Below are 15,624 nucleotides of genomic sequence, written 5' to 3' on the forward strand. Positions count from 1 at the left end.
CGTATGCGAGACCAATCTTACTGTCCCCATCCCAAGTCAGGCATGGCAGTACACACCTGTAATCCCAGCATTCAAGAGGCTGAAGCTAGCCTGGGCTAGACCTGGTGCCACAGATCCCACACACAGGCCCAGGGTTTATCTACTTCCTACATGTGCTATGTAAGAGGAAAATCTCCCCCAGAGCTGACAAGGAGGAAACAAGCCCCTTAGCTTCAATGAGAAACTTTCTAAAAACACAATGTAAATTTTACCCAAAGAACTGACATCAAGAACAGTTTCAGTTAAACCACTTAACACTTGTGTGCCATGCAATTTTGACTTTTTTTTTATTAATTTCAACAATAAAAATAATTTAAAAAGTATAAACAATCTCATAGTACAAACAATAAAGAAAAGCGACCAGGGGTCAAACAGCTGATACACAGCAGTTAACACACTTGCTCTCGCTGTTTTGATGTAAGACAATTCCACTTATGTACCCCTAATCAGCCTCTCAAACTCACTAGGTGAATTCTAGATTATTCCCTAAACACAAAAACAGATCAATGCACATAAAAGCAGATTAATCCACACTAGCTGTGAGCTGTATCTACTGGTCTGTATTTCAGCCGGACAATCTGAGTGGAATACACATTAACAGCCCATGTAGTACTGGTTTCTGGTGTTTAGGAATTCACTGGGTAAAGCCAGGTATGGTGGCACAAACCTTAATACTAGTGTTTGGGAGACATAGGCAAGTTTAAGAGACTAACCTGGTCTACACAGCAAGTTCCAGGTCTCGTCAATTAATCAGTGGATCAAATTTCAATAGTACTTGTTCACACAATCCAAAGTCTCCCGCATCTTTTAGGAGAGCAGATTTCAGCCACAGCTTTACTACTGACAAAAATCAAGAGTGTGTGTGGGTCACTACTGAAAATCCTACCTTATAAAGTCTTTTCAGGACTCCATACAAACTAGAAATGGAGCAAAGTATAACTTGGGAAAAAAAAAAAGATACTGCTTTTCATACAAATGAAGACCAGGCCTGGGCTAACCAGCAAGTGTCCCAAATGCCGCCTAGGTTTCTAGAGACTCAGAGCTGGAAGTTCTATGAAGCAGGAGATGCCCTGATCTCTGGGGTAACATTCACCCTGTCCATGACTAGCACCAGCAGGCTAATGCCTAGATTGCACAGGACAGACTACATCACTTAGATTTTCATCAGCTGCCATCAGTGGTAAAGAGAACACTTGGTGCTTGGTCTAGAAACCAAATAAACCAGGCTTTCCTCCTCCTCGACTATGTGCCAAGTGCCTGTTTTATTTACAAACTTAAGTAAACTCTAGAGTCCACAGGAAGGAGTGGAAGAGGCTGACATCTTTAAACGGCCTTGCGGCAACTAAATGTTTAGTCCTGCTTGCTGGAGGGCCGCCTCTCACAGAGCCGGATCAATGCTGTTAGCGGGCGCTGTGAGCCAAGGTGACCAAGGGCAGGATCTCCCCTTTGGTTGTGAAACATCTCTCTTCTTCTAGTGACCCACTAGCAAAAAAAGCACCGACTGAGGTAGCTACACAGCTTTTAGACACCGGACAACATATTTAATGACCATTCATGGTGTAGCTAGTTGATTGGCTGTTTTTGTTTTTTGTTTTTTTGGGTTTTTTTTGCTGATTTTTTTTTTATGACAATGGGAGGAAAATCAGCAAAGAGCACCGTCAGTTTACTTAGAAATCAGCATCCAAGGTAAAAGAATTCTCTGTTGAACTCGACATCACCCCCATCCTCTGGTATTCGCCCACTCGCTTCTCAAAGAAGTTTGTCTTTCCTTCTAGTGAAATATTTTCCATGAAGTCAAATGGATTCTCTACTTTGAAAATCTGAAAAAGTCACATCAAGATATAAATCCTGAAAACAAGTAAAAAAAAAAGGGGGGGAGGGGTTGGGAGGCCATAAATAACACTTTACCTTGTTAAAGCCCAGCTCCAGCATCAGCCTGTCGGCCACGAACTCAATGTACTGCTTCATCAGAGTGCAGTTCATCCCGATGAGCTTCACAGGCAGGGCCTCCGTGAGGAACTCCTAGAGGGCGAGCAGAGCTCCTGAGCACCCTGAAGCCTGGGACCCCGCCAGCAAGTGCAAGGGCCACCCGCACCCATCACCCACCTGCTCTATCCTCACGGCGTTGACAATTATTTCTTTTACCCTCTGCTCCGATGGCTTGTGTACCAGGTGCTTGAACATGAGGCAGGCAAAGTCACAGTGTAAACCCTGGAAGGGAACGTTCAAGACCACTGTGAGGCTGAAGACGCCCGCTGTTCACACATGTGGACTAAAATTGCTCTATCCATCTTTGTAGTCTGGCCACACCAAGAGCATGTGGCTTGTCAAAAGGAAGGTATTTAAGCCTGGTATGGTAGTATACACTGGCATGATCACCCATGGGTTTGAGGCCACATTGGCCTATATTGTTTCAGGCCAGCCAGGCTATAGACTACCAAAAAATAAAATGCAACAACAAATAACAAAAAAATGGAGGAGAATAAAGCAAGTGGCCTGGGCGGCGGTGGCGCACGCCTTTAATCCCAGCACTTGGGGGAGGCAGAGCCAGGCGGATCTCTGTGAGTTCAAGGCCAGCCTGGGCTACCGAGTGAGTTCCAGGAGAACCAGGGCTATTATACAGAGAAACCCTGCCTCAAAAATCAGAAACCAGAAACAAAGAAAAGAAAGCAGGTGTTTAACTGCCAATTATGATGCCAAGGAGTAGGCTATCCCAACTCAAGACTGTCAAAGCTGCCACCTACTATAGCGTAAGGCCAGACCTATCCCCTTCCGCTTTCCCAAGGGGCTTATCTTTGCTCAGCTATCTATCTCCACACAGCATCGAGCTCCAGTTCTCCTAACAAGGAGGGTCAGGTAGCTTTTAGATACAATTTCAGATGCCGTAAACCAGTGACTCTTACTTAGCACATCAGGCTCCAGTAAGTCTCAGGGCTCATCTTCCTACACAGGAAGAGAATCACCTGCCCTGCCCACTGGGCTCCAGGGATGGTGGGATTCCTGCTCCTTGCCTTTCAGGTTGGACCAACTATTAAGTACAGATACTTTCTCCTGTCTTTCCTCCGTCTACTCCAAAGACCTACAGGATCCTAAGGAAACTCTTACCTCACATCAGGGTCTTACCAATTAATTAGCCTGTAAGTAAAGTCATACAAGGGGTGTCTTACGACACCCTAGAAATCCTATCCAGAGCTTTTGTCTGTGCATTCAAGCCTACAGGGTAATAGGAACATATGTACTAAGAATAGGGGCAGATGCAATTCATTCCTTAAGGTATTTTACTGCTTGCTGAGTATACGTATGATTGAATTCACACATTAAATGTGGATACAGGGCCGAGAATGTGCCTCAGTGGCAAGAATACTTGCCTAGCAAACATGAGAACCTGGGCTGGATCCCCAAGACTTGAGAGGGCTCAGCAGTCAGTCATGAGGAGCATTTACTGCCCCTTCAGGAACCTGGTTCAGTTCCCAGCACCTCCACGGAGGCTCCCAAGTGTCTGTAACTCCTATCGGGCATGGCACTCCCTTCTGCCCGGTACAGGCCAACACCTGCACATAACGAATGCTTTCTTTGAAAGTGGTTCCTCCTCATGTCTCAGGTCCCTGTCCATCGACACAGGAGCACACATCTAAGAGCTGCAGATCAATTACATACTCACCTCGTCTCTGCTGATAAGCTCATTGGAAAATGTAAGGCCGGGCATCAGTCCCCGCTTCTTGAGCCAGAATATGGATGCGAAAGACCCGGAGAAGAAGATGCCTTCCACGGCGGCGAAGGCCACAACACGTTCTCCTAGGAAGAGCCAATACCAAAATGTTCTCAGTGAGGGCTCAGTGTTCTCAGCCCGGGCCACCATCCAGTGACATTACTTGGACAGTCGAGTTCAGGCGTAAGGGAGAAAAGGTGTCCTTACCGTACGTAGCCTCTTTGTCCCCAATCCAACGCAGGGCCCAGTCGGCCTTCTTCTTCACACAAGGCATCGTCTCGATAGCATTGAAGAGATACTCCCTGCGGGCAGAAGCACAGCGTGGATTACGCTACCACAGACCCCATAGCACAACCGCTGTAGTGTAGGCCGATTCCCTGCTTCTGCCCCACATCAGCTTTCCATCCTGACGCTGACGGGCCACCCTAACCGACTCTCCGTCCCCTACCTCCATCACATAAAAGCCTTCTTTATTCTTCTATAGTCCCTAGTCTAGAGTAACATTTCACTAAACTGGCCTAAGATTCATCTTTTGACTCAGTTGTGAGAGTATGTAATTCCCCCCATTTTTAATACTCACTTGTAGCCACGTCTATTTATTTAGTGTGTGTGAGTGTTCTACCTGCATGTATGATGTATGCCTGCTCACCAGAAGAGGGCATCTCAGATCCCACTACAGATGGCTCTGAGACACCATGTGGTTGCTGGGAATTGAACTCGGGATCTCTGGAAGAGCAGCTGGCACTCTTAGCCACTGAGCCATCTCTCATAGCCATTTTTTTTTTTTTTTTTTTTTTTTTTGGTTTTTCGAGACAGGGTTTCTCTGTGTAGCTTTGCGCCTTTTCCTGGAACTCACTTGGTAGCCCAGGCTGGCCTCGAACTCACAGAGATCCGCCTGGCTCTGCCTCCCGAGTGCTGGGATTAAGGATTAAAGGCGTGCGCCACCACCGCCCGGCATAGCCATGTTTTTAAATCTAATTTTTTATGTATGAGTGTTTTGCCTGAATGTATCTTTGCACCATATGCATGCAGTGCTTGTGGAGGCCAGGAGGGGGCATCATATCCCCCCCCCAACAGGTGTTTAATTTAAAACAGTTGTGAGCTGCCCCAACCTAGAAACCAAAAATAGATCATTTGAAAGAGCCACAAGCGTTGGCGGTGGTGGCGCACGCCTTTAATCCCAGCACTCGGGAGGCAGAGGCAGGTGGATCTCTGTGAGTTCGAGGCCAGCATGGTCTACAGAGCGAGTTCCAGGACAGGCGCAAAGCTACACAGAGAAACCCTGTCTCGAAAAAGCAAAGAGAGAGCCACAAGCACTCTTAACCACTGAGTCACCTCTCCTGGTGTGTTGTTTGGTGTGAGAGAGCTCTTCTCTTGGCAATGCGGCTGCTGGTCTCTGGGGTGCCGGGATTACAGACGTGAGCTACCACACACTGGACCTTATTCCAGTAACTAAATAAAGTGAGCTTAAGACCCTTTGCTCGAAGCAGTCATGACCACGGGCACTAGAAAGATCTACAGTCTCAGTCATTCTGCCCATGCTCCCTTTATGAACAAAACTACTTGAAGTAAGTTCACGCGTCCTGAGTACCTTAGCGTACACCATGTGGATACTCACCTCTCCTTGGGATCTTTAATGTAGGTGTCAATCAGGAGACTGTACATTTCAGAATGTATGTTTTCCATGGCAATTTGGAAGCCATAGAAACAGCGGGCCTCCGTGACTTGAACTTCCTGGCTAAATCGCTCCACCTGGTGGTAATAAAATAAAGGTAAACCTGAAAATCCACCGGCTGTATCACCTTTGCCCTCTGAGCCTGCTGGGATTGGACCCAGCCCTCAGGCACCTGCAGGCAGGAAAATCTTTGAGTCTGAGGCCATCTTGGCCTACTTACAGAGTTCTAGGTCAGCCAGAATTACAGTGAGAATTCGTTTCAAAAACATAAGTAAAACATAAAAAACTAGTTTGCTCCTATCTATATAATACAGTTCTTTCACGATTCTGCAATAAAGCTCATCATTTTACGTCATACGCTCAATTTACCATCAGGAAATAAGACTCCGATTTTGCTGGGTTTTTAACAAAACTGTTAGTTTTGTTGTTTGTTTCTCGAGACAGGGTTTCTCTGTTGTAACAGTCCTGGCTGTCCTGGAACTCACTTTGTAGACCAGGCTGGTCTTGAGCTCACAGAAATCTGCCTGCCTCTGGGCATGCGCCACCACCGCCCGGCTAAAACTGTGTTTTTATGTGCATAGGTGTTTTGCCTGCATGTATGTCTGTGCACCAGAAAAGGGCGCCAGTCAGATCCAGTGGAAATTACACTGGAGTTACATACAGCAAGCGCTCTTAACCGCTGAGTCACTCTCCAGGCCTGGCAGGGTTTAACATTTTATTATTCACCCATTCTCTTTTGGTTAATCTACTTATAATAAGAAATATACAACCAAATTATTAGAGAAAGCCACAGAAAGTGTGGTAGGTACAAAGAGAAAACTTACCACTGCATCTTAAGAGAGGAAAAACTAAGATGAATGCTAACATACACATTCACGGTTCTTAAAGATTTTATTTTACTTGTGTATGCCGCCTTTGAATGGGTACGTGCATGTACAGGCAAGTGCCCAAGGAGGCCAGCATGCGATCCCCCAGGGGCTGGAGTCACAGGCAGATGTGAAGCCACCCAATAGGGGTACTCACAACAGCCCTTGGGTCTTCTGCACAAGCAGGAAGTGTGTTAACCGCCGAGTGGGGCCATCGCCCCGGCCCCCATTCACAGAACAAGATAAAAGTCAAACACCACTGCTACCTCTGTAAGTGAATTCTAGGTACATCACGCAAACTCACCAAGTTCTCGTTAACTATGCCGTCACTTGCTGCGAAGAAAGCCAGAACGTGGGATATGAAATGTCTCTCGTCGGGTTTCAGAGCCTCCCAGTGCTGGATATCCTTGGAGAGGTCCACCTGACGTTTAGAAGTTAACAATTTTACCGGATAAAATTGCAGGAGCTCCTCTCTCTCACACACAGACAGACAGACACACACACACACACACCACACCCTTAAAAATTCAAGTCCCCTACACCATCTGCTGACTGCGTTCCTCACATCCAGAATCCCCTTGGCTCATGAAAATACCTGGTACCTCTGCCAGCAACCACTCCCACGCTTAACCCAGGTGCATCTTCGTTTAAGGCTGGCCACGCAGGGGCCTTCTGACCCAGCAAGCCCTGAATGATTACCTCCTCGGCCGTCCAAAAGGAGGCCTCCGCTTTCTTGTACATCTGCCAGATGTCATGGTATTTGATGGGAAAGATGACGAATCGGTGGGGGTTTTCTCTCAGTAACGGCTCATCCTCAACGCTGGGGTTAGCAGAGACTTTGCTTTCCTGTCGGGTGACAAAAAAAAAAACCCACCACCCCCAAAAATGCCAAGTGAACCATAGGAAATTTTCCAGCGTCTCTCATCAGAGCAAATACATTCAAGGGCTGTCGATGCCTCCTGTGGTCAGCTGTCACACGGCATGCTAAGTGTCACCCTCCTCGCAGGGAGGCCCACCCGGGGAAGACACTTTGGCGGGAAAGGGGAGAGACGGACAGACAGCTGGGACAATGCAGCTTTGGCGCCAACAACGGCGGGCGCCCCCTGGCGGCAGCTCCGGGGACCCCCAACACTTTCAGCCTCGCCGGGAGCCACTCACCGGTTCGGCCGGGTCCTGTAAGATTCTCCTCGCAGCCTTGCTGGCCAGGACGCGAGTGGCGCTGACGGCCGGGGGCTGCAGGGACACATGCGTGCGTGTGAGCGGCGGTGGGAAGCCCTCCACCCTGCCCGGGCCCGGGACCCCACACCCAGCCCCGTGCAACCCCGCCTGCACCCGGGCGGCTGCTCGCTCACCGTGTTCTCCTTCTCGGCCAGGCTGAGCCGCTTCAGCGGCGACACCTTCAGCTGCTGCTGGTCGGTGATGGTGGCGAGCGGGACGCGGACGGAGAGCATGGCGAGCGAGAGCAGCGGCTGAGGCGGCGAGAGGAGAAGCGAAGTAGCCGGAACCCCGGGAGTTTTGCAGCCGAGCCGGCCCGGCCCCAGCACCTTTTAAAAGCCCGGCGCCGCGCGCGCTCGGGAGGGGGCGTGGCCGGCGCCCAGCGCCCGGGAAGGGGCGTGGCCGGCGCCTCCCGACGCTCCTCATTGGTCGAGGCTGGGCCCCGCCCCCCCGGACGCCGAGCGCGGGAGATTTTGAGCTGCGCCGCCGGCCTTCGGCACAAAGACCTCCCCCCCTCCCCCGCCCCCACTTCCACCGAGTCTGCGCCGGCCCCGGGGCGAGCGGGCGCTCGCGGGGCCGGAACCGTTTTGGGGTGGCGAGCGGCTCCCCGATTGGAGAGCACCCGGGGCGCGGGAACGCGGGGGCGTTGCCGCCGAGGTGGGTGCCGTGGGTGGCGAGACCCCGCGGGGCGCTGGGACACGTCGCCTTCCCCGTCTCTTGCGTCCCTAGTCTGGGTGACGGGGGGGAGCTGGGGGGTCCGGCTAGGGCCGCAGTTCCAGAATCACCCGGGACCTGGTTTCTTAAAGGTTCGGGGTCCCCGTGGGGAGGGCTTTAAACGAGGGTTCCCGTTAAAAATGAAAATAAAAAGGGCGATCCGTGGTAAGCCTTCAAACCCACTCAAGGGGTACGGGGACGACCTTGGGGGTAGTGTCAGGCCCTGGTCCCCCTGTGTCCCGCCTGTTCTAGAAATTGCAGGCCGAGCCAAAAAAAAAGAAAAAAAAGAATTCCAGAAAGTTCAGGGGATGATTACGAGCCATACGTTCATTTTACGACTCGCTGGGCGTCCAATAGTCGGAAGACGAGTTTGAAAATTCCAGTGGTCAGGGTGGAGACAGGAACTCGCGTCCTCATCTGGTTTTGTAGCCGGCTCTTCTGACTTGCCCTGGGGAGGGGCACCGAGATACCAGAGATTAGATGCGGGCTAGGGAACGCTGAGATCCCGGGGAGGGACGTGCAGCCTGGGGATGCTCCCACTGCCGACACCCTCGGGGGGTGGGGGGTGAGGGAGGCTCCTCTCTGCTTGAAGCGCTCTCGAGGTAGATGTGGTGAAAAATCACCCAACACAAAGGGGCGGCTCCGACTTGAGGCAGACGGTTCTGTTTTCCGCCTCGCCCGCGGCTCTTTGCAGTTGAAACAAATGGCAGAGATGGTCATTTGCACCAACACACACACACACACACACACACACACACACACACACCAGTATCCATCCCCCAAACAAGTGGTCCCCCCTGACCCCTTTTAGAACGATCTTAGCATCCTAGACTGGCCTCAACCTCCACGTGTAGTTGAAGATGACCTTGAACCGATCTCTTCCTGCCTCCAGCTCCCAAGTGTGGACATTACAGACAGGCCATCCACCACGGCGCAATTTTACGGTGCTGAGGACAAAACCCAGGGTTTCTTCCATGCTAAGCCAACTGGGCCATACCGATGAGCATTTTTTTTTTTTTTTTTTTTTTTTGGTGGTGGTGGTTTGTTGCCATTACCATCTCTAACAAAATTATTAAAATGTATGTGTGTGTGTGTGTGTATAAAATGCCTGATTCACATTCTACTTTTCAGTTAACCGAGGGCCGCCTTTGATTGCTCCTGGTGTTCTCAGTACACACGAGATCCTGACTGCTAAAATAACACCCATCCCTTGGAGAAAGAAGGAGGGGAAGGTCGCCGCCAGTCTCTCCTCCCGGGTAGTAACTACGAAGAGCCTCTTCCTGCCGCCAAGCGGCAGAGCTGAATGGGCAGCCCCGCCTCTGCTTCCTGGCGCCCGGACCTGTCAGGAGCTCCACGCTTTGGCTTGGGCGCCAGTTTTGACCTCTGCACCGTGATTGGTCGGCTCCGCTTCAATCTGAACGTTGCAAGCCCCGCCAAGCCTCAGAGCGCAAGCCTCAGCCCGCGCTCGCTTGGCCGTGGTGGGGAAACGGAGGACCCAGGAAGATCAAGGGCTTCGGGCAAAGCCATTCAGCTGCCTGCCTCAGACTGACATAAATGTAGACCCAGCACCCACAGCCTCTCCCTGTACAGCTGGACACGGTCATGTACATTTTAAATCCAGATGAAAAGGGAAAATTGTTGTACCCAGAGTTCCCCAAAGACCACCAAGAGACCTAATCCCATGCAAAAGCAAAGAGTTAACTCTGGACTCTGCCAGTCTGACAGCAGAAGAGACCTCAGTAGCAATGGGACACGGTTTTTAAAGCAAAGGGACCTTGGGGTCTACAGACTACACAGGAACAGACTGAGGATTGGTTTATGTGAGTGGCAACCATGTTAGTAACTTTTAATTGGCTAGGGTTGGTTGGGGGTTACAGTTAACCATTTTGGGGCAGGCTTTGGCCTTGAGCGGCCATGGAGGCTGGCTGGCCTAACGCGTTCTGACTGTGGGGCCTGACTCAGTGGCCCAGGCTGTCACACTGACCCATGCACGTAGCTCTAAGTTGGTGAGGGGTCCCAGATAGTAAACTAAGCTGGTGAGGGGTCCCAGGCAGTAAACAACTGGCTGAACCTTGAGCAGTCAGAGTACGTGCAGAAAGGGAGCTACTGCAAGGACTATGTCTTTTGTTCACGGCCCTCCCAGAAACTGCTTGCTCAAGTCTCAGGAAACTGAAATTGAGGCCTGATCTCTGAGAGAAGACTGAGCAGCCTGTTATGACCTCTGCTTGGTCCTTTCAAAAATAGTATTTTTAGGCCTGTTTTATAGATAAGGAAATAAAGGCCAGAGAGACATGGAAACTTCCCAAGGTCCCAAGCACCTTGAGTGGCACCACTGGACACCCTCTGACTCCTTTTGTTGTTGTTTGGAAATTTATTTTGTGTGATATGGTGGGACCCACTAGTGTGAGGGTCAGAGGCCAACTTGTGGAAGTTGGATCTCTCCTATTCTGCGGGGTCCCAGGGATGGAACTCATGAGGTAGGCTTGGCTGCTGAGCCATCCTGCCAGACACACGTACACACACACAACCTTTTTGTTAGGAACAACCTTTTTGTTAGGAATGCTCCCAACACACAGAAATAGTGAGCAGGGGGGGATGACGTGTGCCTTTCATCCCAGCGCTCAGGAGGCTGAGGCAGGCAGATCTCTGAATTCCAGGCCAGCCTGGTCTACGGAGTGAGTTCCAGGACAGCCAAGACTACATAGAGAGACCCTGTCCCCCCAGAAAATAAAATAAAAAAGAAAGCAAGAAACAGTGAATTCTCCAGGGTTTGTCCACCAGGGTCCATTTGCTGTTTCCGGTTTACTGTTTGCCTTCTGCGCATGTGTGAAGTTCACTGCTTTCTTCTGAACACTCGAAAGTGACTTGTGCCCAAGGTGGTGGCAGTCACTCCTAACCACAGCAACATCAGTTTTCATTCCATATGTTCCCAACGTACAGAAAACGTGAACAGGGGGAGATGGCCCACACCTTTAACCCCAGCACTTGGAGGCAGAAGCAGATGGATCTGTCATTTAGAGGCCAGCCTGGGCTACAGAGTGAGCTCCAAGCCAGCTCAGGCAATATAGTGAGACCCGATCTCTAAATAAATTAATAAATAAGAAAGAATTTAGGGAGTTGGAGAGTTGGCTCAGTGGTTATGAGTCCTTGTGGCTCTCTCAGGGGACATGGGTTTGGTCCCCATCACCCACGTGGTGGCCCACAACCATCCAAAACTAGTTCCAGGGGATCCAACATCCTAGGACACCATCACACATTATTAAGATAATAATCTGTTGCCAAAGCGACTAACAGTAAGAGGAGAGGCCAAGGCCGAACACTGAGCTGTGCTTACAGAAGTACTTTTGTGCGAGGTTGAGGTGGCCTCTGCCCGCTTGTGGTTCCGACGGCACGTGCCGTGCTAGTCCAAGCCCCTTCCTCCGCAGCCTCCTGCCTCTGCAGTGGTCAGGGCTGCCACAAGCAATTCCAGTCTGATCTTGGCCCCTCACATTTCTTCCACAACTGAATACTAGATTATACAGCAAGTGGTTACTCTTCTTGGGTATAAATATAGCATTGTGGTGTTGGAGAATAGATTTAATTTTAGGATCAACTGTCAAAATGATGAAGAGTAAGAGGGCATCATCTACAATAACATTTGTTTATTTCGGGGGAAGGGAGGTTCTAGACAGGGTTTCTCTGTGTAGCCCTGGCTGTCCTGGAGCTCGATCTGTAGCCCAGGCTGGCCTTGAACTCACAGAAGTCCACCTGCCTCTGCCTCCTGAGTGCTGAGATTAAAGGCATGCGCCACTACTGACTGGTTTAAAGCAGGATCTCACTAGGTAGCCCTGGCTAACCTAGAGCTCATTATGTAGACCAGGCTGACCTTGAACTCACAGAGATCTGGCTGCCTCTGACTCATGGATCAAAGGTGTGCGTCACCATACTTAGCTTACAGATTAGTTTCTTCTTATTTTATTTTAGATTTATTTTATTGTATGTGTATGAGTATTTTGCCTACATGTATGTATGCCTAGAGAGGCCAGAAGAAGGTGTTGGATCCCTTGGAACTGGAGTTAACAGCCACTGTGACCCACCATGTTGGTGTGGAGAACTGAACTCAGGTTCTCCGCAAGAGTGTCAAGTGTTCTTGGTCACTGAGCCATCTCTCCAGCCCCAACACTTTAGTCTTTTAAAAAAAAAAATCCTTATTTATTTATTTAAGACAGGATCTTTGCTGGGTGGTGGTGGTGCATGCCTTTAATTCCAGCACTTGGGAAGCAGAAGCAGGTAGATCTCTGAGTTTGAGGCCAGCCTGGTCTACAGAGCAAGTTCCAGAACAGCCAAGGCTGTTACATAGAGAAAGAAACCTTGTCTTAGAAAACAAATAAAACCCTGCTCTTCCCGTCCTCACCCCCCAGGTATTCAGATCACAAGTATGTGCCACTATGCCTGGTTGACGTCATACCTGGTCTATATGGTGCTGGGAATTGAACCCCGGGGCTAGCCCTCTACCGAGTCTCTGCTAGTAACTTCTCTCTAATACGAAGTGTGTGTTTACAGGGTGGGAGAAGGGAGTGGACTCCAAAGTTATTCTGCACTAGAAGACCCGGAACAACCTGTACAAAGATTTGCTAGCAGGATAGAAATCCCTCTGCGAGAGGGGAGGAAGGAAGGGCTTAATCAGATTGGGATGGATGAGACGCCTATGGCCACTCTGACTACCCGCTCATCTTAGCTAAATGGTGAGTGGGAGGCAAAACCCAGGAAAATCAGCCTTACAGTGACACAATAATGAGCTTCCCAGAAGTGTTCCTGCAAGAGTGGCCAGTGGGACAGAGCGAAAGACCTAACGGGAGAGGCTGAAATGTCCCTGTTACTCATCCACTAGATGCCCTTGACTCAGCCAGTCATGTGGGATTTCCTTTTTGGAGACAGGATTTCTCTGTGTAGCCCCAGCTGTCCTGGAACTCACTCTGGAGACCAGGCTGGCCTGGAACTCACTCTGGAGACCAGGCTGGCCTGGAACTCACTCTGGAGACCAGGCTGGCCTCGAACTCAAACATCCACCTGCTGGGATTAAAGACATTTATCACCCATCCCCCATCCTTTGGCTAAGCATGAACTTTTAATTTTTTTTTTTTAGATCTGAGTATTTGTGTATGTGTGTGCATTGTGTATTAAGTGCTGTACCTGCATGCATGTCTATGTGCATCACGTGTGTGTGCCTGGTGCCCGGGAGGTCAGAAAAAGGTGGCTATGAGCCACCATGAGCACCAACCTTATAGAGCCATTTTAATAGCTGACAGTGTAGAATTTGGGGCAAAATTAACACTCATATCTCCTTGTGTCACATAACCCCTCTGATTAGAAACACTGAGAACATTTACAGGTCAGATTCATTGGAGGAGTGATCTGGACAGAGACAGGGCCTGGGTTAGAGTCTCTGGAGTCCACAGGCTCGGGCTGACTCTTCCCTCTGCGGATCTCCTGCTCTCCGGCATGGACTCTGACTCTCCTTCACCTCCCTCATGTCAAATGGTCCCCTGGGGCCAGCAAGATGGCCCAGCAGCAAGAGAGCTTAGCTCACAGGGCTGGAGAGATGGCTCAGAGGTTAAGAGCACTGGCTGTTCTTCCAGAGGACCTGGGTTCAATTCCCAGCAACCACATGGCAGCTTATACCCATCTGTAATGAGATCTAATGACTTTTTCTGGTGTGCAGGCATGCGTGCAGACAGAAACAGTGTATACATAATAAATAAATCTTTGAAAGAAAAAAAAACTTAGGTCACAAGCCCCACAACCTGAGCTTGATCCTCAAGCTGGATGTTGAGCACATAGTAATAATAAATATTTATTTGTTTTTTTTTTTCTCCAGATGTGCTATTAGTGCTCAGCAGTGAGGCATCTGGAGAGCGGCAGCCCTGTGGTGTCTAGCAAGCTGTGAGCACCAGTGGGTAGAAGCTGTTATGATGGCTGCGAACCTTCTCCCAGGTTCTCCCAGGTTCTCCCAGGTCACAGTGACCCACCCTTCACAGTCCCGGCAGGCCGGGCTGCCTCCTGGAAGCCTTGCCCCTGACAGCAGTTTATCTGGGCTGGGCCGGCAGCTGAGCACAGCAGGGCTGGAGAGATACAGAGGTGACTCAGGAGACTCACACTGGGGATGGGATGACAGCTGGAGACCGTAGGGCAGTATCCACCCGGAAGTGGGCAGACGAAGCATTGTGGGAAAAGCAGAGATCCAGAGCTCAGAGGCGTGGGTTCCCCACTCCCAGCAGGCACAAAGCTAAGTCCTCTCCAGGCCCACTCCTGTTCCCAGGCATCTATCCCAGACCCAGCCTCTGGCTGGTCCTCTCTAGCTCTTCCCTGGGCCCCAGACACAGCTTCCTGAGGGAGTCTGGCGAACCTCGTTCCCTACCTCCTGCAAGTCTCCACTCAAATGTAAGACTTCCGACTTACATCAACTGGCCACATAGGAAAATAATAAACAGGTCAACGGCTCCTGGACCACATGCCTGGTGTTTTATCCCCATCCACCACACCAGTCCCCTTCCCATGCACTGTAACACTGGCAATCTCCCCCTCCGCACACCTCCTGGGCCCCTTCAGAGTCAGGAGTACGTTTTCATCAGTGCTGTTCAGTGTTAAAGTGCATCCCTGAACGAGGTCCATACACAGCAGTCACTTGTTAACTGAGCCCTTATCAGTGGAGACAGAGCTGTAGGTGAGGGGGAAAATGGCAGGAATGAACATGCGTGATGGCACACGCTTTCAATCCCAACATTCCACTCGGGAGGCAGAGGCAGGCAGATCTCTGTGAGTTTGAGGCTGGCTTGGTCTACATCGTTCCAGGTCAGTTGGAGCTACACAGAGAGGCCCCAGCCCCACCCCACCCTCCAAAAACCGAAAAATAAAACAAAGGCAGGAAATGCAGTTTATGCTCAAGGAGTCTGAAGCCGGGAAGGGGGGCGGGGCGGGGAAGAATGCACACGTGCTTTGGAGGCACAGGGAAGCTCAGCGTTTATAAGCCTTCACATTTTTATTTTAAGCTTCCTGCAAGGAAACCAATCCATGCTTGGGAGAGAAAGTAAGGTGGGGGGGGGGGGGGAGAAAGAAAAGAAACAACTGAACCACTACTGTTTGAATTAACCAGAAAAGTGTTTACATTTTTGTGTGTTGTTTACATGTATGTAAGCAGAATTAACCAGAAAAGTATTTGCATTTTTGTGCGTTGTTTACATGTATGTAAGCAGGTTCCGTGTCTGCCGGCGTCTACAGACAACCCCCATATCCCACCGTGGAAGCGGGAGAGCTCTACCTAGCAATTAGTCTGTGACCTTGGGCCAGCCAAGTGGACAGCATCACCTGGACATCGCCTCCGCAGGGAGAGCGCCCCCTTGTGGGCGCGCAGTGCTGGAAATACTCGC

At 50.3% G+C, this 15,624-nt stretch overlaps 1 protein-coding gene and 1 long non-coding RNA gene across 4 annotated transcripts; one reads left to right on the forward strand and one right to left on the reverse strand.

Annotated features, from left to right (window-relative positions):
- Positions 1–297: 297 nt before the first annotated feature.
- Rrm2 (ribonucleotide reductase regulatory subunit M2) lies at positions 298–9,634 on the reverse strand. 2 transcript variants are annotated; one of them, XM_006976612.4, is made up of 12 exons: positions 9,558–9,634; positions 8,544–8,666; positions 7,642–7,758; positions 7,448–7,522; positions 6,989–7,135; positions 6,594–6,710; positions 5,367–5,500; positions 3,956–4,050; positions 3,701–3,834; positions 2,146–2,250; positions 1,948–2,061; positions 298–1,859 (listed from the first exon to the last, which is right to left on the reverse strand). In XM_006976612.4, the coding sequence occupies exons 2-12, from the start codon at positions 8,547–8,549 to the stop codon at positions 1,707–1,709; spliced, it is 1,197 nt and encodes a 398-aa protein (XP_006976674.2). In that variant the 5' UTR covers positions 8,550–8,666; positions 9,558–9,634; the 3' UTR covers positions 298–1,706. The 2 variants fall into 2 exon arrangements, with proteins under 2 accessions (XP_006976674.2, XP_006976675.2); XM_006976613.4 differs by lacking the exons at positions 7,448–7,522; positions 9,558–9,634 and having other exon boundaries at positions 8,544–8,735.
- Positions 8,039–15,342, forward strand: LOC121825099 (uncharacterized). Of its 2 annotated transcripts, none has more exons than XR_013047078.1 (3): positions 8,039–8,161; positions 9,350–10,038; positions 14,076–15,342. It is a non-coding gene; the product is annotated as an uncharacterized LOC121825099 (long non-coding RNA). The 2 variants fall into 2 exon arrangements; XR_013047079.1 differs by having other exon boundaries at positions 8,153–8,310.
- The last annotated feature ends 282 nt before the right edge of the window (positions 15,343–15,624 follow it).

This window comes from Peromyscus maniculatus, chromosome 22 (assembly GCF_049852395.1).
Source record: "Peromyscus maniculatus bairdii isolate BWxNUB_F1_BW_parent chromosome 22, HU_Pman_BW_mat_3.1, whole genome shotgun sequence".
Taxonomy (NCBI): domain Eukaryota; kingdom Metazoa; phylum Chordata; class Mammalia; order Rodentia; family Cricetidae; genus Peromyscus; species Peromyscus maniculatus.

What these genes read in the sequence shown, in the direction of transcription:
- Rrm2 (XM_006976612.4), bottom strand. An exon ending in ATTAAAGATCCCAAGGAGAG is followed by an intron (nt 4,051 to 5,366) that starts GTGAGTATCCAC and finishes TTCTGCCCGCAG; the next exon opens with GGAGTATCTCTTCAATGCTA. An exon ending in ACGCCGTGAGGATAGAGCAG is followed by an intron (nt 2,062 to 2,145) that starts GTGGGTGATGGG and finishes CTCGCCCTCTAG; the next exon opens with GAGTTCCTCACGGAGGCCCT.